This window comes from Pezoporus wallicus, unplaced genomic scaffold, assembly GCF_028554395.1.
Source record: "Pezoporus wallicus isolate ANWC-B61680 ecotype Strahan unplaced genomic scaffold, APGP_CSIRO_Pwel_v1 contig_6999, whole genome shotgun sequence".
Classification (NCBI taxonomy): domain Eukaryota; kingdom Metazoa; phylum Chordata; class Aves; order Psittaciformes; family Psittacidae; genus Pezoporus; species Pezoporus wallicus.
In genome coordinates this window covers 2,987,354-3,011,723 of record NW_026640180.1, presented here as the reverse complement: position 1 = coordinate 3,011,723, position 24,370 = coordinate 2,987,354, and the positions used below count along the sequence as shown (strand labels likewise).

General features: G+C 43.5%; 1 protein-coding gene across 2 annotated transcripts in view; it reads left to right on the top strand.

The window, feature by feature from the left end:
• The window catches only part of UNC5C (unc-5 netrin receptor C), a 250,650-nt gene extending 226,392 nt beyond the window's left edge, over positions 1–24,258 (top strand). For both annotated transcript variants that reach the window (XM_057418022.1, XM_057418021.1), the window contains 8 exons: positions 314–658; positions 3,155–3,242; positions 12,205–12,373; positions 14,782–15,015; positions 19,861–20,010; positions 20,246–20,410; positions 23,308–23,486; positions 23,842–24,258. In XM_057418022.1, coding sequence (XP_057274005.1) covers positions 314–658; positions 3,155–3,242; positions 12,205–12,373; positions 14,782–15,015; positions 19,861–20,010; positions 20,246–20,410; positions 23,308–23,486; positions 23,842–24,007 — 1,496 coding nt within the window. In that variant the 3' untranslated portion in view covers positions 24,008–24,258. The remainder of the gene's footprint in view (positions 1–313; positions 659–3,154; positions 3,243–12,204; positions 12,374–14,781; positions 15,016–19,860; positions 20,011–20,245; positions 20,411–23,307; positions 23,487–23,841) is intronic.
• The last annotated feature ends 112 nt before the right edge of the window (positions 24,259–24,370 follow it).

Below are 24,370 nucleotides of genomic sequence, written 5' to 3'. Positions count from 1 at the left end.
GATCTTGCCCTGAAGCTAAGCATGTCATACTTGAAATCTGAGTGAAGCCTAACAAAATAATCCCAGTGAAAAATCTTGAAAGCAGAAATGTGCTGTAATTTTGGATGACAATTAGATTCCATAGCAGCTGGGGCAATACAAGCTCTGGGAGTATGCATGGAAAAGGAGATGAAGGTCAGTCTGGCAAGGACATTGCATATCTTAACCTTTGGTATGAAAGGCAAAACACAGAATATAAACCTGAATTGTTATCCAGAAGTAAGTTATCAGAATAGAGAATTAATAGTGTTCTTTCTTCTCATCTCCAATGCAGACCTCCTGGCTGTGCCACCAGACCTCACTTCTGCTGCAGCCTTGTACAGGGGTCCTGTTTATGCCTTGCATGATGTCTCTGATAAAATCCCAATGACCAATTCTCCAATCCTGGACCCGCTGCCCAACTTGAAGATCAAAGTTTATAACACCTCCAGTGCAGTCACCCCCCAGGAGGACCTGTCTGACTTCTCCTCCAAGCTGTCCCCACAGATTACACAGTCACTGCTGGAGAATGAGACCCTGAACCTGAAGAACCAGAGCCTTGCTCGGCAGACTGACCCATCATGCACTGCATTTGGGACATTCAATTCCTTAGGAGGTCACTTAGTAATTCCCAACTCAGGTAAGTGCTAGTCACTGTGGGCTTAAAGGTGTGATTGTTTTGCGGTTTTAAGTGGAGTTAGCTTGCTTTTATGCTGGAAAAAGCAAGGACCCTGCCTTTTCTTTGTTCAGAACAGATGTTTTCTTCCTCTCCCTTTCAGGTTTACCAAGGTACTTCAAATATTCTTTCCCCAAAGTCCTGGCCACCTTTGAAACAGAATATTGCAGGGCTCTTAGCCACTTTATGAGACATGCAAGGCTTTAGAGCTTACCTGTGTGAAGTGCAATTCAGCATCCTTCACCTTTTCCTTTCATGCAGCTCTAGAAAAGGGACTCCAAGCCAGAAAGCCTCAATCTTGTTATAGCACATAAAAAGGACAAAATATTTAAAAAACAAATTGTTTGTTCCACTTCCAATTCATTTCAGACTATGTGGTATTGAAGGACACCAGAATACTAATTTTTTTTAAGGCTTTTTTCCTGCACACATTACATACACAAGAAAAATAAGACCCAAGAGTGTCTCTTCTGTATTTCTCACCTTGTTACATGTATTGCTGACTTCTTTTACAACTAGGAAAGAGAGGGACTGAGCATCAAATGCCTTTTGATGTAATTGCAAAGTGCTACTCAGTCTTTCTCTTACAGTACGAGGCCAGGCTGCTAGGCCCCCTTCGTGCCATCTGGGCGTCAGGAGGCAGGTTCAGAGCATCCAGGTAGTTCCTGGGCAGCCTTGGGAGAGCTCAGCTCTTGCAGCTGGATTTTTTGGGAGAGGCTTATTGCTGTTTGGCTCCTAAATGAAGTGTTGAGGAAGTTCAGCGCCTAGATGTTCCTGTGGTTTGGCATACTAATGAGAAGCAACATTAACATCTGAAGTGGGATTGAATCAAATGCATGAAACACTGGATGTGGGGGATTTCTCCTTTGCATCTCGTGGTCAACTCTTGGCCATTTTACAGCACGGTGCCCTGACCAAAAAGAGGTGGTGCGTACCCTTGTAGGCACTCTCTTTGAGCTACCATGGAATAGGGGGGCAAAATAGCTATTAAATTTAAGTGAAAGCTTAACTACTTAAAGAAATCTGATGCTGACTGCTGAACAATGTTGAATATTTATGCTATACAATTCTGGATTTCACATTTCTTTAAGTAGCAGCTGAAGGTAGATATTAATACTCAGGTTTATTATGCCATGGCGGTGCACATTGTCATCAGTCTATTAGTCACATTTAATTCACATATATTAATATCAATTTATAAAGGAAAAAATTATTATTTATTGCTGTAATCCCTTAAAAATGGTTATGTTTTGTAAAATATATCAATCTATCTACCACTAGCATGTATGCCTCCGTGCTGCTTCTAGATGTATGTATATACTCCTAGTGATATGATGTAAATTACACTATGCTTGCCCTGTTACAGCTGAGGACATGCATAGTTTAGGTTCTTGCATGCCTGCAAGGAAACAAGTGTCAGAAGGGGTTCATGCAAAATGCTTTCCGAGCTATTCTCTACCCTTCAAAGCCAGGTACGGTACTGAGCCCCTGTACACCAACATGTGGAAGGTCTCCAGCGTAACCAAACCACATGTGCTAAAGAAAAGAGGGCTGTGCAAGCTTTCTATAAAGCCTCTCTTTTGCATATGTATATATGTAAATAGTCTGCCTGTAGGTTTATTTTCAGCTATGTAGTAATAAGTGTATTAAAATCATTGCCACTGATTCACAGCTAATCTACATCTGCAAAGACAGCTGGCTGAGACGTGTCCAGCAGAGTGAAATAACTGGTTCATGTGCTGTGTTTGTCGTGTAACAACAGGACATTTCTGAAATGGCAGTAATGGCAGGGCTTCGTAGCCAAGTGTGCAGCTAATTGCCCCTGAAAAGGACACCGAGCATATTTGCCCACATTTTTTTCAAGGTTGGATACTCAAGTTTTGAACCCCTTTATGCATTCAAAATACCAAGAAGCCAAATTTTGTCTCCCTAGTAGTCTAATTAGAAGCTGAGTGCATTAGAAGACAAGATGCCAGTCACAGAAGCCATCTTTCAGGAAACAGCTAGTTCTCACTGCTTCCTGGGACAGTCCTCCATTGCCTTTCTCTCCCAGTTTTAATTAAGTAGGAATTGACTAGAGAGAGATGTCCTGTTACAGCTGCTGGAAATTTTAGTCCGAGTTGTTCATTTTCCCATCATTTTACAAGGTAAGCAGCAGCGTAAGCGTCTGTCTGCTCTTTAAATAAAATATAAGGGAAGGGAAGAAAATCCTCTTCTCCACTCCCGTATTTCAGCGCTGATGCACAAGAGGAGTAACAACAAACTATCTCACTGCCAGAGACATGGGTCACAGTAAATACTTTTACTCCCAAGTTGCTGAGGTCATGTAGAGTCTACTGGTGAGACTGGGTGGAAACCTGGCATTGCAGGCTTCTGCCTCTTCTATCACTGCACAGGCCCATTTGCCTGAGTTTCTTTTTTCTCCAATTTATCATCTTTTGTGTCTCCTCTGTTCTGCAGGAGTAAGCTTGCTGATCCCAGCGGGTGCTGTTCCACAAGGGAGAGTCTATGAAATGTATGTGACAGTTCACAGGAAGGAGAACATGAGGTAAAAGATTGCCTTCATTTGCTCGTGTATTAACGGAGGGGAAAAATGCAGTACCTAAAGACCTGTGGTAATATGCTTATGCAAAGCCTACAGCGCTGAAGCTGTTTTCTGACTTGGAGGTAAAATGCGAGCAAGGATAAACTTTGCCACAAAAAGAGCTCAGACTTCTGCATTTCTAATCGAGAGTGGCACTCTGCAGCAAGCCCTCAGGCTGGAGGAATACTGAATCATAGCCAGAAGTGAGGAAAGCGTGCCAGCATGAGTTTGGTGAGGCAGAGAAGGTGTGAGGTAACCTCGTGATAAAGACCTATGCTGTGAATGAGAAGGTTGTGGAGGAGCAAGGTGACAAATCTGCTCTGCAGAGGGACAGCTGCCTGAGCGTCTGGCTTGTAAAATCTCCTCTCCTATGACAATGAAGGTGAATTGTTATTTTACCCTCCATGGGCTTGGCTAGTCCATGAAGTGAAGACGACGGAGCCAAAGCTTTTGTTGTCCTCCACCCCTCCTTGCTCTGAGGTAGAAGCAAGCAGGTTGTTCTGCCCAGCCCCAGGCCAAGGGCCACCCAGAGCCAATACTGGGATAACCCCTGTTATTCTCACCTGTTACCTGCATGTGTGGCCAATTCATATTCTAGACCTTAACGTCTATTGAGTGATCTAGCAGGCCTGGAATAAAAAAAGAGTTTCCAAAAAGGTCACCATTTGAAGCAGTTTAGAAAAACCTCATGAATAGAAAGGTGAGCTCTTAGTCTGCAGAATGGACTCGTGCACAAAGGCTGAATGGCAAATGTGAATCTAAACAATCATTACATGGTACTTTGCCTCTTTTCCCTCCTCACAGCTAGATAGGTTTTTTGGCTCAGCCGTTAAATGGCTTTTATTATGTGCTAAGCCACAGCTGTTTATACACTGCGTGATACTGAACACTGTTCTTTCGACTGGTAATCTTTCACCCATGCTAAAATAATCTGCTTAAAGAAAAATTAAGTAACTCCCCCACCCACCCTTTTGCATCCATTATTCATGACCTGCTCTTTGAAAACAGCTAATTGCAGCTACAGAAAAAGTGTCTCTGTTCATACCTAGTATTGATTGTATTCCTGTTTATTTTAGCTGTTTTAAAGACATTTACAAACAGCACTGAAAAGGACCCTTTCCTGAAGAAGGAAAAAAAAACAAACCTTAAATCAGAGGGCATCCAGTTTTATTCAACTTGGTTTTAAATCTCCCTTTTTAAAATTCCTAATTATAAAAAAGTAAAGTTATTCCTAGGAGGAGTTATATGTACAGTTATTCTATTTCCTGCCAGTTATGGAGGGAATCCCTGCTTCCCATTCATGCAGTTGTGGACAACAATGTTACAGGCTAGTCTGATTTATTTCTTTAGGGGTCATAAAGCCCCCTCTGTGTGCTTTGTGATAGCTGTTACTCAGCAGGTCTCCCAGGAGATAGAAGCCTGGGTTAACCTGTATTGGGAAAACCATGTTTCGAGCTGTGTTGTCTGCCAAACTGAGCAAGTATACTGAAGTATGCCTGCAGAAGTGAATGGAAGGGTGTGAGTCCTCACCTGTAATGAAGACTTTGAGGAGTGATTTCGTTCCCCTGGGGCAGCAGGGCTCATTCTGTTGTGTTGGTAATCTCTTTATGGGTGCATAGGACCCAGCTGCTTATTTGACTTGTGACAGTTTTTCAGGCCGCCTCCAGCATGCCAGGCTCTTCATGCTCATGGAGATCAACCACCTCTAGGACATTTAAAATGGAGTCCATTAGGTCTCCATTGTCTAAATCTTTGACTACTGAATATTCACTGAAAAGGGCTTAAACTCTGCAGGACTGCAACATCCTCCCCGTTACCTGATCCCTTTCCCCAGTGCAGAATGGGGTGGATGGCACCCGGCACCCAGCACCCAGCTGTAATGGTCTCCTGCTGCAGGGCTGTGCAGACACTTCAATTGCCGTAACAGAGCTGCAGCTCAGTCAGAACCTCTTTTTTTCTGACTGTATGGGCCACAGATACTGCTTCATATAATTGGAATCCTGTGAGTACCACAAGTTAGTGTGTGGCATAATTATTTTTCAGATCTGCTGCTGCACTCTTACAGCACTCCAGCAGAGAGTGATAGTCCACAGTAAGGACTCGATGCAGACATTCATTTTTGTGGCCAAATGGTAGCTGGAGTGTGTTCTATAAACCCTGTGAGATCCTGTATTTATTTTCATGAGCACTGTGTAAATGTGTATGGGCTGAAAAGTCTTGTTGTGTGTTGATGTAGTTTGGAAGGGGACATATAGAAAACTATAAAATGGGTGTTATAAACAGAAATGAAGGCAGTCTCTTTTTCTTGATATACAATCACCACTGAGGCAAGAATGTGGTCCCTGTAGTGCTACCCTAAATAGAATCAGTGCAGCAACAGTCTCACCATCATAGCTCAGGAATCTACAGCAACATAAAGTTTAGCTCACCCTTAGTTTGTAGAAATAGGAAACAACTTTGGAACAGTCAAGCTGAAGCAGGAAATCTGTTGTACCTCAGAGTCCTGCAAATTCCCCTTTTCATTCGTTTTCCAAATACATTTCCCCAGTTAGGCTCTGAATCCTGTTGCACAGAAATTTCAGAAACTTCACAACCCAGCAATAACACTCTTTATGTTGCCTTGCAGATTGGTTAGGAGAGCTTTTTGAGGCACTCATTCCATTTCATATCCATCGAAACACGTGAGAGCAGGAGGCTCACACTAGAAGCATTATCCTTCTGCAGAGAACCAGGGTTCTGGTGGTTTGCAATAAATGCCACCTGGAGGCAGTTGTTTTCTCTAAGTGTATTAGCATGTGTATGGCACAGTGGGTTTTCTCTTTCCCTGGACTAGTACTCCAGCAGGCTTATTTTCCTGCTTCTGCACTGCAAGCTCATCCTCATTCTGCTGTCATTCAGGATAATATGAATGGCAAGCAGCTACCAGGCTCTGATCCCTGGATGGCATGTTGACTTCATAGAAAGGTCCATGTGCTTTATGAAGTGGCTATGGTGGAAAAAATGGTATCTAGGTATGTATGTGTGTGTATACGTATGTGTATAGATATGTGTGTGTATATGTGAAAAAATGACAAGCCTATGAGAATATTTCATAGACATCAGACAGGTTTCTGTCTTGAAGCTTGTTGAGTTTTTCAGTGGTGATCAGATGCTCTCTCCTTTAGCCTGGGGAAGTATCACCAACTTGGAGATTTAAAAGAAGAGGTTCCTTCTGGAGTTGTGGTTTTGTCTATAAAATAAGCATATTGCTGTGACCAGTAACCTGACAAGAGCATCTGTGTACCAATGAGCATCCGTGAGAGCCTAGGTCTTACACAACTAAGCATTAAATAGCACGAGTATAAACCTCCAACCCTAAGGATTTTCTTGACTGCCTTGGGTTGAAAAACAAATTTAGCTGTGAGCTAAATTAGTGGAGCTGTGTGCTTCCTTCAGAAACATCTGGCACTGGTCAGTGCTAGATGGTGTCTGGGTCTTGATGGACCACTGGTTTGATCTCGTTTGGCAGTTCCCGTGTTCCTGTGAACCCCTGCCGAGCTTGCACAGCTTTAGGTGGAACTACTCTTGCATACTCTAATCAGAGGCAAGAACTGCACTGAATATGGCACAGTGAAGGACACTCCTGTATAATTCATCACACAGGAGATGATGGAAATGAGAGTGGTTGTCTCCATGCCCACAAAATGTGACAACCCTGAAGAATGCACCAAGCAGCACTCCTGAAGATCTTGGCGAAAGACACACATAAATTGTACAACTTCCAAATTAGCTACCCTAAAAGAGAGAAGGGTCAGGTGAGACTTGGATCAGTCTCTTCATAGTGTATGTATAGACTTTATATTAACGTCACATAGCTAATCAATGAGTTTGATCCAAGGAGCAATGTTGGTTTTTTCACCAGTAAACTCTAAGCTGTGAAGTAAAAGAAATTGAAGCCTTCTGCATCTCATTTCTCCACCTTCCATCTGTATCTCAGTTGCATAAACAAAACTACTTTGCAACTCCAGAAGGCAATTTCATGAAGTGCAAGTCACTGTAATTGGAAAATACAACATAAAATAACCAGACCATCAGCAAAAGAGCAAAAGGAAAGGACAACATTTCAGATTATTTTCCTTCTAAAGGCAGACTGACAGAAGAATCAGGATCGGTCCAGAATTCAGATTAAATTTGTAACTTAAAAAGGAACACGTATTAAAAATAAAGCCCTAAGAATGAAAGGACAAGTAAAATGTCTTCCCTGTGAGTTTTGGCTAAGCCGTGTAGAAGGGTTGCCATCTGTTGCTGTAGCCATTCTTCTCTTGCTGCTCCATCCTGTGCTTCCTGAGCTGCTGTGATTGCGTGTAAGATCTACTCATGGTGCCAGGAAGCACAATGTAGGCCAACTGAGAAGTAGAGATTTCTCTAGTTGTGCTCACATCTGCTGTCTGATTCATACCTTAATGAATATGGTCTGGTGTATTACAAGGAGACAGTTTCAAATGAGTAATCCCATTAAAAACACAAATTTGATTTTGAACGGACCAGATATAGTGCATAAAAGTTTGTTTGCTTTCAAATTAGGGTTGAATGTTCTTGATAAGCAGTGTGGGATGGAACAACATCTGAAAATACTTGAAGACCTTTCAGTTACTGTCAGTGCCTTTCAATAGCAATGCTAAACAGGGGATTGATTTTTAGTTTCTGTCAGATCTTTGTAAAACAAAAGCATCTTCTTTGCCTCCAAGGAAGAGACTTCAGAGTCATACAGCCCACTGCCCATCTCATCTGATAAATTGTCCCAAGACTGCTGCAGACTGAAAGTGAAGCATATGCACGTGGGGTTTTTGGGGGGCTTAGGTTCTTTTTTTGATAACAGCCTAAAAGTATGTTCTGGCTCACAGTTTTTAAGATTTCTGCTCATAGATCTTTCTGCTTTAGAGGAGATAACTCCCTTGCTCTATATGTTTACTTATGTCTGTGTGCTGGATCTTCTGTGACCCACAATAAAGAAATCACAATACTCAGTCACGACAGGTACTCATCTTAGGCCTGGCTCATCCTGGCTTTGCTGGTGCTGCATCACCTGCTCCAGGAGAAGGAAGAAAATTGCTCATAATGAATGACTACAAAATAACTTGTCTTCAGGGGGATTTGTTGTTTACTAATTCCACCAATTAGTGTTGGGTTTATGCCTTGAAGCAGAAAGATTAATATCTCTTGTATGATATATCTTGTGTACTGCATCTGTTTCTGTTCTCATTAACTATAGTAAAGCATAATCCTTTTGTTTTAAAATGGAAATTGGAAACAGTGAGAAATGAGAAAATATCTGTCAAGGGATATTTGGTCCTTTTTCCTGTCAGATGTCATAGCATACCTCTCTGCTGTATGTATCATTTAGTGGTTTAGCTTCATTCCTCTGGGTTTCAGGTGTTTATTTCTGAGATCTTGCTGCAGTCCCTAAACACCTTGCTACCTGCAGTCACATTACAGCTGGATAGGAAAACACCTCAGACTGTTCTGACAGGTCTTGTCCCATACAGCCGCAGAAATCAGATTTGCTTTTTGCCACTATGTCACATTGCAAGTTGATGCCTGCTGTGTTGCAGTAAGCTCACCTGAGATCTTTTTCACTTTTATTGCTTTCTTTACTACTAAATAAGTACGTTTGGAACTTGTTTTGCTCTGGCAGAATGAGCTGCTGTACGATTAATAGGATTTTACTTCCTACCCATCTTTTCCCCCTCTCTGAATCTGTTGCATTGTTTTCCAGCTCTCATTGTTACTTGCAATATTCCTTATTAATTGCTATCTGTAAGTTTAATTTTGCTATTTACATTATTCTCCACATTGTGAGTAGAAATCATGGCCTCACAGGAGTCAGAGGTTTAGCATGGACTTCAGTAGAGCTGGGATTTCACCCATTCAGGGACGCTGAACACTGTTTTATACCACTCAAGAACTTCTCTGCAACCGATTACATCTCAGTTTTTAAAGGTTTATCTACATGAGGTAGATAGTGGACAGTCACTAGGACTGGCAGTGTTGCGTAACTTTGGGGTGCTGGACTCAGATGTGTATCTGGTAACAATTAGGGGCTGCAAAGTCACGCATCCCTGCAATTCACCCATTTTTTTGTTCCCCACTCACCAGAGTGTCCTGTAGCATAAACACCCAAGTCAGAAGCATGCATATCTCATCCATTCGGCAGGGAATCTCTGGTGGCAAAGATGCTGTTTACCATCTTGGGGAAAAACTAATAAGTCTTGCTGGTTTTGCATGTCCTTTGTACTTTTGTATCCGCTTCCCATCTCACTTGCTGACTGTGCAGCCCGACTTCGTGTTCTGCATCATTTTTTATACTTCTGCTAATCAGATGTAAAATGTTGCAGAGCAGAATTATGCTTTCCATCACAGTCCTAAAATTTAACAGCTAACAAAATTTTGTCACGGAGCAGTGGCTAAACTTAATTTTACTTTGAGACAACTTCAGGCTATATGATTTATCAGTACCATATTATTTTAATGACCTTTTGGCTTTTTTAACCACATGCATCAGTGCTCAGATTCTTGTCAATTTTAACTCATTTTTCACCTAAAGTGCACTGCATGATATTTTTGTTTATGGCAATCATGATATATTTCCTCCTAAATTATTTTTGACTGCTGGTTTTGTAATTCAGTCAAAAAACTATGGTAACTTGTTGGGTTTTTTTCTTTCTTCTTCATGGGTCAGTAGTCTTTTAGATGAAGTTAGGTTAACAAGATGATTAAGTCTGTGGCTTGTTATATCTGTACCTTTCCAGACAAATATTGTAATTTTGAAAGATCTTTTTCATAAAACATTGTGGTTTTTGAAATTTCTTGAATTTTAGACTGCAGGAGACTGTTGAAATACTCATTAATGCACAAGGTAATGACCATGTAAAACCACCACTGGCACAGTGGGAGTGTTTTGAAGCTTCTTGTTGCTTCTTACAAAGAAAAATGAAGAAAAAAAAGTAAATGAGTCTGAGGAAGAAGGGAAGAAGTAACATTTTAGTCAAAACTGCCCAATAATTTGTTCAGTTCAGTCTTGCAAGAAATGACCACCGATCTTCTAAATCCTTGAATCCAGAGATCCCTGCAGCATTCAAGAGGAGCTGGACTAGGTACTCTAGCTGACAGTGTTTAATTTCTTTTGTGTGCGATTTGTTAGGCTAAAATAACCAGCATAATACGTGATAGCTGTCCAGATTGTTATACTTTACATCTTTTTTGAAAGGCAGCTATATCGCAGCTGTTTCTTTCTAGTCCATGGCTCTTCAGAAACAATTGTTAAGTCATTTAGTAAACTCATCAGTTAATTTCCACGGATGCATATCATCTGGATTTACGGATTTGCATAGATTTAAATTTTTCCATTCTGGACCTTTTTGGGGTTTGGTTTTATTTTTTTTCCTCAAATGTTACAAAAACCTCCCACAACATTTGTAGCAACAAGAGATACTTTTCAAAAGTGCCTTCATCCCACCTTGAAAAAGGATTTTGTAAAACTTTGTCTTTTGTGTTCTGTGAGGTTAATAGAATATTCAGGGAGAATTAAGGTAGACAAAATTAGGCTATGCCTGTGGACATATCTTTGCAATAACCAGAATAGGTGCAATAAATTGTGCATCAAAACAGCTTTTTAGTGATTTGACCTCCCTGGAAATGTTATCTAAGATTACAGCTATCTATTTTGCTTTCTTTTAGTGAAGGTTGAGAGTTGCAGAAATAAACAGTAGTTAATGCTCTTTCAACTAATTCCACTAAGACCAATACAGCTGTAAATAAATAGAAGCATTTGTAAATCAACAAAGGATTGAATCTTAGCTGGAGCAGAGGATGGGAGGTCCTGTGGGCAGATCCGGAGTTTACGTGCAGATCACATTGAACACTTTTAATCTCCTGCTTGCTGGTTTCTGGATCATGAATTTGTCCTCAGTATTATTTAGGGAGGCAGTTGATGAGGCGCAGTCAGCTGTATTTGTCATACAACAGATGTCGGGATAGTTAAAGTCACTCATGCTTCCTCTGTTTTTAAGCTCCTCAGCAGTTGGTCTGGGATAGTTTACAAGTGCACATGGGCGCACATACACACTCACAATCATTTTCAAACTACAGTGTGTGCTGTGTATCATAAATATTTACATGATATCCTGTAACACCCATTCCTAGTGACTAGGAGCAAGTGCACTGGACAATAGCCGTGGTTTTAACTGAACAGCTCTGGGTTATCACTAGGAAACTTGGGCTTTGCAAGTGTATTTTGCTCTCTGCACTATTTCTTAACATTCCTTTGCCTTTTCTCCGCTACCGCTGGTGACGCCTGCTCCCTGCAGGCATATTTGTGATATCTGTTCTAGTAGATCTGAATGCCTTTTGGGTAAAATGGAATATCAGTGGGTTTGGTGATGACTCTGAACTCATACTGCACGTCTCAGATGGGCTGTATACCACTTACAAGGTTTCAGACTTGCTTATTAGTTCATCTCTTCCTCTGTTCTTCGATTTTCTCTGTGCAGACGGTAAATAATGCTCACACATGGTGCTTACAAGAGCTACTGTTCATTTTTGTATGCAGCTAAACATACAAACATAAACAACTGCTAAACGCAGCAGTGACCACATTTTGGCAGTGGCTGAAATGAAATTTCTGCATACGGTCTGCAAGGATCCGTCAGAGTGGAGGGTGCTCAGCAAATGTGGTCTGTAATTTGCTGCCTGAGCCTGCATTTTGACAAATGCGTGGTATTTGGAAAAACAAAACACATTTTGTGATTTGGAAAAAAACAAGCCACAAAACCCAAACCAAACCCTGCCATTCTTTGCTTGCACAATCTTTTTACTTTTACATACCTGAATATACTGGTTTGCCTTTTTCAGCTCATTTAATGTATCCATTTTTCTGTTCCAACATCAGGCCACCCATAGAAGACAGCCAGACCCTGCTGACACCGGTGGTGAGCTGTGGCCCACCAGGAGCCCTGCTAACCCGGCCTGTCATTTTAACCATGCACCATTGTGCAGAACCGAATACGGAGGACTGGCAAATCCAGCTGAAGCACCAGGCTGCCCAGGGGCCGTGGGAGGTAAGGCTCAGGAGCTCCAGCTTGTGTACTGACTGCACACAGGGCTCTCTGCTAGTCCTTCAGCTGCTGTATTTTGAGTTTTCTGTGTGAGATGCACAGCTGCTACAAGCAGGCAGCAGTGCCCTTCAACACCAGGTGTCAAAGCTGCCCGCTGCCCACTCCCCATGCAGAGCTGCTTTCTTGGGGCAGTTTGGTGCCTCCTATTTCTAGCTATTTTCCATCAAATAGCCTTCACTGTAAGATTTTGGCACTTGGGCTTTTGGTTGTGGCAGGATGTAGTGCCAAAGTCTTGGGGACACAAGGAAAAGGCAAAATAAAAAGCAGTGGCTGAAAGAATTTCTTACTTAACCCTAGAAATAAGAAAATGTTTTTTACAAAACAGTTTTCATTCTCCTGGTTCATAGTCTATCTTCAAGAAAGTGAAAATAATGCTGCAAATGATCTCGTGCTTCAGCACCAAGACTTAATCCAGCTTAATAAAACTCACAGACTTTATCTTACTTTTCTTTTTCCCTCCTAAGACATTGGTGGAGCATCACTTTCATTCAGTTGATGCAGCCAGGATCCAACTCTGCACCATGTAACCTCAGGAAAGTTGCACAAGTGTTGCTGGGCAGTGCAGTCTTGGTGGGAGCCTGGGGTGCTTCCTTGCCAGTACTGCAGCAGGAAGATGTCCTGGGGCACGGTGGCAGAAGGGCCTTCCACTATAACTGAAGCATAAAGTGATTCTTTCAGCAAGGCTGTGCTGTCCTGGCAAAGCCCTCCTCTCCAGTCCTGTGCTCCTGGGTACCTGCTGCCACCAGTTTGCTCTCACATAATTAATTTGGCAAGGGCACTTTCTCCTACGGGTGGGTTTAATAAGGTCAGGGAGGCTTTTGAGGGCAGTTGGGCTGACAGCAGCAAGAGCTCTGTGCCCAGCGTTGCCTTAAACCAGCTTTTTCATTAGTCCCTCTGCCTGTGTCACCAGCTCTTCTTCACGCTGGGAAGGAACATGCAGCGAACGCAGGTCTGTCTTGCCAGCTAATCTGCACCCCACCAGCCTGACTCTTGGCACCACACATATGTTCCTTATTCGTGTCTGTGTGCTACTGGCACCTCTTCATTTTCTCTCCATCCTCCTCCTGCCCTTGACAGAGCGGTTGCTCTGCCAGCCGTGCACACACTCTGGTGCCAGCACAGCCTCCGCAGTGTCTACAGGGTCTCTGGTCACCACATGGTGATCTTTTTCCTTTGCTCTGTTCTGGAGCAGCTCCTCCAAGCTGAGCCCCACACATACGCACACATGTGCATACACACATGCATATGCATGCACACCCCTGCAGCATAGCTCAGGGCCAGCGCCTTATCCCACAGCCGGTTGCTGGTGTGGCCATAGAGGGTGCAATCAACACTGCAGCACCTTGCCCTCCTGAAGGATTGTGCCACCCTGACAAACATGGCACATTTTCTTTCCCTGAGGCCAGGGTGCCCGAGCTTAACACCAAATTTCAGTTGAGCCCATTCTGCTCAACAGCCAGATGTGCACCTTGTGCTGCAGACCTGCAGGCAGCAGGGATGGAACAGATGAGTTGCGCTGAGTATCATGTGGCACATGGTGGCTTTGCAAGAGGTGGCTGTCATCCGTTGCTGCCTTTTCACTTCTGCTCTCTCTCAAAGCCATTGAAAGCACCTGTGTTGTGTGCAGGATATTACACTCAGGGTTGAATGGAGAAATTAGCAGGGGAGCTGTTGTCCTCCTCAATGTGGGGAGATTGTCTGCATTTGGGCTGTATGTATTTTTTTCCTTCACCCTGCAGTCTCCCCATGGAGGATTAATCTGACAAAGCAGCAGGTGATATTTCAGGTAGATGTGGCACTTGGCCATCGCAGAGGTCACTTCCCTTCCTTGAGTTTTTATAACTCCTTATTATCATGCTTAGAAAGGGAAGGGTGGTTGTTTATTTGCATTGTGACCACTGATTCAACTGATGTTAAATCATGGTCACCAAATGATTAGTTCTGCAATATCTTTTTCAATAAAGTATTTGTGATATTTTCATTGTTTGCCTAACAGTGCTCAGAGCTTTAAAAGCTGCTGCAGGGCCCAGAGGAAAGAGTCACAAGTCTTAAGGGAGTGAGGACAGGAAGAGTTTCTACCACCATCATCACCACCAGCACCCCAGAGAAATCATCCCCTCTCTGTGCCTATGTGGAAGAAAAGCCAGAATCAGGAATTGTAAATCTTTATTAATCTAAGGTGCAAACGGCAAGGACTTGCCATTGAAAGCAATACACCTTTCAAGCCTGGATGATGCATCAGGTGCAAACAGCAATTTATGCATCATCCAGGCTTGAAAGGGGTATTGCTGACTAAAAGGAGAATATCTCTGAGGCGTCAGGAGCTCTAACTTGGTCTCTTTCTCCCTTAGGATGTGGTGGTGGTCGGGGAGGAAAACTTTACAACTCCTTGCTATATTCAGCTGGACCCAGAGGCCTGCCATATCCTGACAGAAACCCTCAGCACATATGCCTTGGTGGGACAGTCAATCACCAAAGCAGCAGCTAAACGTCTCAAACTGGCCATCTTTGGACCACTGTCCTGCTCTTCGCTGGAGTACAGCGTCCGGGTCTACTGCCTTGATGACACGCAGGATGCCCTTAAGGTGGTTGTTGCTCTCTCACTTGCCTTCCCTCTCCAGCAGGACTGCAGTCACAGTGGTAACTGGACCCTCTGCTCCCTGCATTCCTGCCCATTGGTTTGTTTTTCTGATTAGAAAAAGAGCTTGACACCAAGCTGCTGTTACACAATTTAACCCTCACATACTATAAAGTCTCCTTTACATAGGGATCTCACACTATTTTCTGCCTACCAGTCTTTTTTCCTTTGTTTACCTGTATCATATCCTGAATCCGAAGATTTTTGCATTATTAAAAGGCCATAAGATACACAAGGCTTCATTCGTTATTCATGTATTTTTAATGCTAAGTGCCAGCTCCCCAGAGATGGGGAAACATTTAAATGCTTCTTTGTAAATAGTTGATAAAAGAAGCTTCTGGGCTGTTAATCACTGCCTGCTTTTATACTGCCTTATTACACCTCTTCGCATGCAGCTTTTTGTGTTCGTAATTCGCAACTGAAATAAACCAAAGCTGTTGCTGTTTCGAACTATACAACCTTACTCTCACTGAATAATTCTGGCATGCACACGCACACTTACTACATACAGATGAGCAGATAGATAACCATACTTGCTATTTCTCTTTATAAATACCTGTATTTATAGATTATATCTATAATAGATGCACTCATGAAATATGTAGCTCCAACTGCACATGTAACAGAGGAAGGTATTAAAAGGTGGTTTTTTTTCCTTTAGTCATAACCAGTGCAACTTCCCAAGTGCCTCTTCGTAGCAAAATGAGTTCAAAGCCTGCCTCGAAGCAGAGTCACCCTGGTGCTGTATGTTTTTGTTTCCTCAGCTGTACATGGGAATTACTGGGATTTAAATCCACTGGCTGGGAAATGTTTGTGGTTTTTGGAGCAGTGACTTTCCATCACTGCAAATGGCATACTCTGTTTTCCTCCCCAGTACTATCTGATATAGAGGCGTGCCTGCCTAGGCTGTTGGGGGGATACTCTTCTGCTATATATATAAGGGTAGAAGAAGTCATATAGTGACTTTAGTGTAGTCTTGTCTCTACAGGGCCTTAGAGCTTGGCCTCTGTCAATACGTTGGTGGTATCAGGCTTTTAGAAACAATTATTTTCTCTTGTCTAATTTCCCTTTTGTTTTTCCTCTTTAAAAAAAGTGAAAAGGATCTTTCATAGCAATCAAGCTTCAAGGGTCCTAATGGTTTTATGCCTGTACTGCATAATACAATTTTCCACGGGTTCATCAAGGCCTGAGGTAATAATAAACAAGTCAGAGGGGCCTTGGACAGACAGCTAATGCAGTCAGAGCTGGGGGAATCCAATTAGGTGCTACTCAGGAGCTGTTGGTTTGTTTCTAATTGACTGTGGAGGGAGTTGCAAGGTAAAGTTAATCCAATTCAGTGCAATAGCAGAAGGGATAAGGAGAGATGCAGGGGAACACAGAGGGACCATCTTTCACCTGAGAAGCTGCAGCCAGCATTTGGGAGGGGAGCAGGCGATTCTTCAGTTTTCTGCTGCAGGTAGACCCCAAAGTGAGCTTGTAATTTGGTAAGGAAAGGTGAGCAAAGTGAGGCAGCTGTCCTCCCACCCATACGTAATGCTTTTTTACAGCAAAGTATGCCCATTTTAATCTTCTTGGTTTTTTGGCATGTCTTCCCTAAGACTTGAAGGCCATCCATGAGGTTTAAGATTCAGCTAGCTGGTGATTTACAGGAGGACAAGCATACCTCCTTGCTAGCCTCAAACTCTTATGAATGTTTCAGTTGCACTTCTCTGAAAATGAAAGGTCTTGGGAAGGAGAAGGTTTAAGAAAAATTACCCTAGTAAGCTAAGTGTAGATGAAAGAGCTGAGCACTGGTCAGTGGGTGTAAATTAGTGTGTACAAACCAGTGCAACAGTGTTGTGTAGACTCAAACTATGACTATTTAGAAAGAAAGTTTGGGTGTTTGTGGCATCCTTTCACAACAGCTGGCACCGCAGCAGCCCTAGCCATGCTGGGATGAGGTCCTTGGCACTGCTATGTTGCCACAGGGAAGGCATTCACCAGGCAACTACCGCTAGCTGTGCAAAACAAGGCATGCAGATGGGATTGGACTAGCAGGTCCTGAGGTTAAAAATAATTTGGACAGGGAGGGAAAGTTGTAGACAGCAAGTGAGGCACCAGGTGCAGTATCTTGGTGTCTTGGGGTTGGCTGCTCCAGGCGAGAAGAGGGAAGAGCAGTGTGAAATGTTACCATGATGGGATGTCTGAGGTTTGGAAGAGCCTTTGTAGGGGATTATGTGTTTATTTTAATAGGCAACTAAACGCATTCTGTTATTATTTACAACTTGGAATGAGTGTGCCATATGCTGAATGTATCCTAACAGCCACTAAAGGAAGACAAGCATTTGCTGTATAAGGCACAGTGCTGTATTTATCCAGCAGGCTTTTTCCTCTCATCATGCAGCGTAAGCGCTTGCTGCTGAACTGACAGCACCCACAGTACATACAGTAGGGAAGTGTAATGACTTTGTCATCAATAAGGGCTCGGTTATTGTGGGAATGGCTTGGCAGGGTTCCTGAGGCTGTGAAGCAGAGTGAGTTCAGTGCTGATCATGTGTGTGTCATCCTCTGCCCTACAGGGTCCTGAGCCACCTGGATGGGATGCTCACAAAAATGCTTTTGGGGGAAGGTTGAGGGTAGCTGTGACTTTGAGCGCTGGCCTCTTTCTTTTAAGGCTGAGTTTTGCATTTCAAGGGGGATGCCCAATCTAGTCTGCTGAGAAAAAAAAAACCAAACGAAACTAAAAAAACCCTAATAATATGGTAACTGTTAAGAAATCTAGCTGCTTTATTCTGTTTATTCATGTATGGCTTCGAGATTGAGGTATGCCACCCATGTGTGGCAGTGTGGTGAGTGCTGAGCGGCTGGGCACATAGAAATGGTGCCTCAGACACCAGGAACAAATGATTTCAGGCTACAGCAGGGTGGAGTGCCCCAACCTGCTTCATGCTGCACAAGAAGTGTCCTCAACAAACACACCAAAAAAGGCACAAGAGGCATGTGATCTTCTCTTGGTTATTTAATGAGTATTTTTCTCTCTAATGAAGAAAGGCAACAGCTTAGACTGAACACCATTGCTTGCTTGTGCCACATTAATGAAGAAGCCCTTTCCAAATACAGGTAGTATCTGCCCTGGTGATGCTGATGTTGGAGCAATGCCTTACACAGCTTCTTCTCCTAGGAAGGGTGTTAAGAGTGTAAGTCCCAGCTCACAGGAGTGGTGAGAGATGATGGGAAGGGTGGTCAGAGGCACCACAGCCCTGGGCAAGCAACATGCAGCTCAGGTTTTGGCTGAGGAGGGTACAGAGGCCCCAGCCAGCCGGATAAACACTGCTCTAAATAAAATGCTGTATAGCTAGAGCCAGCCCGCAGGTTTGAAGGGTTGTGGAAATCATGGTTCCAAATTAATTCTGAATTAATTAGCTGAATGGCATGGGAGAAGTACTGGCTGCTCAGCATTCTCCAGTTGGAGCATGTAGAGGGGCTACAGTGACCAAGGGTGGTTCCTGAAAGTGGGATATTGAAACTAGGCCCCCAAATCTGGTGGGTGGGATGATGCAACATCACTCTGCAATGTTTTTCCTCACAGCAGAGCAGCACCCAGAGCTGTCACTGCATGGGCAGAAGCAGTTTGGCCCCTGTGCCCTGTGTGCCTGAGAGGTGGCATCTGCAATTAGCTCACGCAGTGATGTGAGTCTTCTGGCCCTTCCAGGGAGGTAATTTGGACATAATGAAGATCTATAGTAATCAGATAATTACTATTGATTGCTCTTTAGACATCTTGACAGGTAATTAGGGAGCACTGGAAAGAAGCTGGAACTGATTCATTGGCATAACCTTAATCTAAAAGGTTTTCTGATTTTGTCTCTTTTCCTCTAATGGTTGATAAACAAACATCATTTTAGCTTCAGGATCTGCCAGGTGCTGGGTTGGACCATTTTTTGTGTGCTAACTAGATCCTGAATGTGATCAAGAGTAGTCTACTTTATATTGGGCTAAAACGAAGGCTCCTTAGTTGGCCTGGTGTAGCATCCTGGTTTTGAGTGCCCACATACTTGAGCATGCTTATTCTGTGCGCGATTGGCTTTGGCCACGTGAGACTGGTTGGTTGGCTTTTACAATTAAATATGACTGAGAATGGCTGTGTTAGTTTCTAATGGGACTCACACAGGTGCCTTTGCACTTGTTTCTTCCACGTGGACTACAATTATGCTGTAGGTAACGGTCCACTGTGGTCTCATTAGTTACAGGCATGTATTTATTTTTAGCTGCAGAAAAAGACCAGGCTCTTGGCTTACTGGCTTTTAATTAAAAGAACAGTATTTCATAACTGTGAACCTATGTATTCCTATGTACAAAATGCTCCATCACAGTGTCTTGCATTGTTTTGACACCATCCTGCTTGACAATTGAGTCTGAGCATAAGCATCTGTTACCTCCTCTATCACTCTGTCATAGAGCAGTTTTCCAGGAGGCCACAAGCTGAAGGACCAACAGTATGTGTGGGCCCCTTATCAACAAGACCTACACAAATAAAAGCTTCCAAAACCAAAACAGTAATGTTACCATAACATGTCCAGTTTGGTGATCAATGAAGACTAATATATTTCTGTATTTAAATTATACTCAGACCCACTAATGCAGTTCATGGGGAAACAGAATCCTGTGCAATGCCTGTGAATTATTTGTTTCTGTATTACACAAGTTACAACATCTGTAGCAGTTGATCTCAAGGAATCAAAAGATTCAAAATCAGAAGTGTTCTGTCTTGATGACACCTGATCACCTTCTTCCTTTTATCACAATACTGCAGGAGGTCCTCCAGCTTGAGCAGCAGATGGGCGGGCAGCTTTTGGAGGAGCCCAAAACTTTGTATTTTAAGGGAAGCACCCACAACCTCCGCCTGTCCATTCACGACATTGCCCACTCTCTCTGGAAGAGCAAACTGCCAGCTAAATACCAGGTGAGCATCACAAACCATTCACACTGGATACTAGCAATGGGGCTTAAAGAAATAGAGTGGCACAAAGGGGTGTTTAAAAAACACCAGATGCCAGGCTACAGTCCTTTGGACTTTTTTTAACCTGGACTATTTTCAGTGACAGTATCATGGAGCCCACAGTCTCTAGTCCTATTGCATCCCCACTCTGGTCCCACACCACCCCCTGACTATACTTTTTTTTGCTTTCATCTTTCAGGAAATTCCCTTTTACCACATCTGGAGTGGATGCCAGAGGAACCTGCACTGCACCTTCACACTGGAAAGGTTCAGCCTGAATACCCTGGAGCTGGTGTGCAAACTCTGTGTCCGGCAGGTCGAAGGAGAAGGGCAGATCTTCCAGCTCAACTGCTCTGTCTCAGAGGTAAATTACATTGATGCATTTATCTGATTGCAGGAACATGGGAGGACTAAGGAAGTATATCCTTTCCCACTGCTACCTCTTTAGTGCTTCCCTTTTTCCTCCTGACTGCTGGGATGGATATAAGGGATGGATTAAGTTGTTGCTTTTTTATCTTCTGTTGCATTTTCCCTTAGTTTCTCTAATCTGGAAGGGAGCATCCTCCCTTCAAGGGAGGGAGGAGGGCAGCTATGATCTCCATGCTACTGCCACCTTTCTGTGTTTATGAGAAGGAGCTCTTTGCCTACCATTCCCTGATGCATCTTGCAAAGCACCACATGGCCCTCTTTCCTGGCAGGCTACAAGACCATCATGCCTGACATTTCCTTGAAGGGGGCGAAAGAATAGAAAAATGTCATTACCATATGTTTGCATGAGCCACTCCCCTCTCATCCCACATAGTAACAGCTGTGCAATAGGGAGTATCAGATGGTCTAGTTGCAGTAGACTTTTCTACTCATATTTTGCTACTGCTACATATCCTGACAGTTATCTTTGACACTTTTTCTTTTGATGGCTGACATTTTCTAGTAGAAAAACGTAAGTTTGGGTACATTTTTGCCAATGCTATGTAGCATCTAGAGAACCTTCATTTCTTGGGGCAATCAAGCTTAGGGCTGAGATCAAGCAACATGTTCAGGTGTGACATGGCACTGACTTCAGTTAATGTGCTGGTGGGTTTTATGCCTTAGCTTCCCTTAGCAGCTGTGAAAGCAGGCTCTTGGGCTGCTGGCTGACTTGGGGAAGGGCCGGGAGGCCACTGATGAAAGTTACTTGTTCTGTAGGGCCCTGATAGTGTGCAATATTACCCATAACATCTGCTTGGTTAGTGGGTATAAGGTTGCAGATTCAGCTGGAGACTACACAGCATTAAAGACAGATGGTAAAACAAAGTATCATAAACAATTATTGTAATAAGTGCTGCATTGAAGTAATCTCTAATTTAACCTCACAGAGAAAAGAACTGAGAGTAACTTTAATGAAATGCAAGTGTACACTATAATCATCTTCAGCTGGTTGTGTGTAATAGGGCCTGGTAATAGATTCAGAGGGAACTGGATAATATTCTTGTCTTGTGCTGTGATCCCATCCGTCAGGATTGAATAGAGGGAGTGAATAATATCACTGTTATCAAGGCTGCCTCCTGCAAAATTGCTCCTTGTGGTTGACATCTTGTGATATTCCTGAGCCCCAGCAAGGGGCAGGAGGACCTTGGGCTGCTAAGGGCTGGCATATAGGGCTGTGTAAACTAGAAAAAAACTCTAAAATTCAGACAATTTGATGACAAATTCAGTACAAAGTGTAATAACAGCAATCTGGAAACTGTTGTGTATGCCTGTAGAAGTGTGAAAAAGGCACCAGATCAGACATGAGGAAACCTTCGCTGTGGTTCCTCACATTTTCTCCTGTGGGTAGGCTGTGGTGTCCAGCTAGGGGTTAGGCATTGCAGGACCATTCTGGCACCTTTCTTCATTGCTGAATCTACCTCTTTGCCTCTGTCACCCTATGGTAAAAATACAGTAACACAGTTACTAGTTTCCTGCATCCTCCCTTTATGGGCTTTCTCTTTTGTCCCCTTTAAAGGATGTAAAACTTCTGCAGATTCAACTGTCTTATTCTGGCTTTATACAGTGTCTTCCACTGGGACTTCAAAATTACAAATGCAGTGAGTGCCAAAACACGCATATTTGCAAGGCAAGAGGAAGACTGCATTAGATCTCTCCCACCACTTGTTTTTGAAATCCCCTTTTTATCTCATGCTGTCAGTATTCACCCAAAAGGGTGAATCGCCACAGGGCATCACCACAAATACCTGGGCTCTTTCTGCAGCAATCCTGATGCATCTGGGGCAGCAGGCCACCTCGAGAACCAGGGCAGTGCTGCTTCAATGTGTTACTTGCATCCCTTGGCCTAAAATAAGAAGGGAAGGTTGTCGATCTGTGATGCTATCAGTCACCACCCTACAGCCACTTCTGACCTAGCAGCATGGGTGAGCCCGCAGGCAGCAGCGCTAGCATGCAAGTCATTTTGCCAGCTCCTGGGCCACCCCCATTGCCAGGCAGTTAGAGAACAGTAGCTCATTGACTGAAGCGGTGGGTTTGGGGTGGCTGGTCTGCGATGCAGGCCCTTGGCACCCAAGTAGGGATATAGTATTCAGCACTGCTTTGGACATTGTTAACTGAGGACATTACAGCATGGCATAAACCTTCCATAAACGTCATTTCTTGGGAAAAAAAAAAGGGAAAAAGATGTACTTAAAAAGGGGAAGAGGATTAATTGGTGTGTATAAAAGAGTATGAGCACACACATTCCAGTTATCTATCTCCAGCACAGAGTTAGAGCCATGTAAAAATGAGGGATCAGCTTGTGCCTGGGGCAGTATTAACTGACTGTCTCTGGCTTGCCCAGCATCAGAGGCTTCCAGGAGACTGGGTGCTCCCAGACAGATGGCAGTGGTGTGAGCCCATTACTGGGTCAGTGTGGAGTAGGGGGCTTGGGGACTTCCAGGAAGGTGCCTTTGCCAGCCAAGCCAGGAGAGCCCAGTCCTGCCCCAGTAGTAGCAATTTGCTCTAAAATGTGTCAAAGTACTGATCTTTCGTTATTTCCAGTAAGTGATTAATTAAGCTGGACTAAATTTTGTCCAGGCATAGTAGTCTTCACCCTCAAAACAAAAAAGGAGAAAAAAAAAATCTGCTGTTTGCTCAAAGTTGGTTATAATTCTCTCTCCTTTTCAGCTGACTAACATAAATGCTAATGCAAGTGAAAGAACTGAGGCTCTGAGGGTATAATCTATAGTGGTCTCTTCACTCAGTAACAAAACTGTTGTTGATTTTTGTCTTTCTCTTTCTTTCCAATGCCAGGAACCTACTGGCATCGATTATCCTCCCATAGACTCAGCAAGCACCATCACCACCATAGTAGGACCCAGCGCTTTCAGCATCCCGCTCCCAATCAGGCAGAAGCTGTGCAGCAGCCTGGATGCTCCCCAGACGAGGGGCCATGACTGGCGGATGCTGGCCCACAAGCTGAAACTGGACAGGTGAGTGGGGCTGTCTATGTGGATCAGGTGGTGAAGCCCCCAGGGAGGGATGTGCAATCGGGTCCTTGTGAAAATCCTGCTGAGGTGAGTGAAAGCAGGAGTACAGGATGACAGCACATGAGGTGAGGACCTTGACAGCACTGGCAACAGGGATGCGTTGAAATCATCATCATATAGTTAGGGTTGGAAAGGACCTTAAGATCATCTAGTTCCAACTCCCCTGCCATGGGCAGGGATGTCTCACACTAGACCATGGTGCCCAAAGCTTTGTCCAGCCTGGCCTTGAACACTGCCATACGAACTCAGATATCCTTCATGCACCTGGAAAAACATATTTCCTTTTGGCTTGTTGCAGGTACCTAAATTATTTTGCTACAAAATCAAGTCCCACTGGGGTGATACTGGATCTCTGGGAAGCCCAGAATTTCCCTGATGGCAACCTGAGCATGCTGGCAGCGGTTCTTGAAGAAATGGGAAGACACGAAACCGTTGTTTCTTTGGCAGCAGAAGGAAATTACTGATGCAGCCTTGGTGTGGACAGGAAGGACAGACGCAGGGAGCGGTAATGCCCTGTTATTACAAACGAGAATTGAAATGAAAACCCAGACCAATGAGTTACACAAGAAGCACTGCAGAGAAGAAAGCAAGCAAACAAACAAACAGAAAAAAAAAACAGCCCTGACCTTCACACATGCTCTCCTTGTACATTATCACAGGATCTAAAAGAAATCATGTGAAGTTGTACCTTGAAAATATAAATCAACTAATGTTCCTCTCGGCTTGGCTGTACGCTGCTTGGTACAGGATTTTACAGTTTCCTAGGAAACGCTTTTTATTGCTATCCAGATGTATGGATAAACTTTCTTAACAATCCCAGTTTCTAT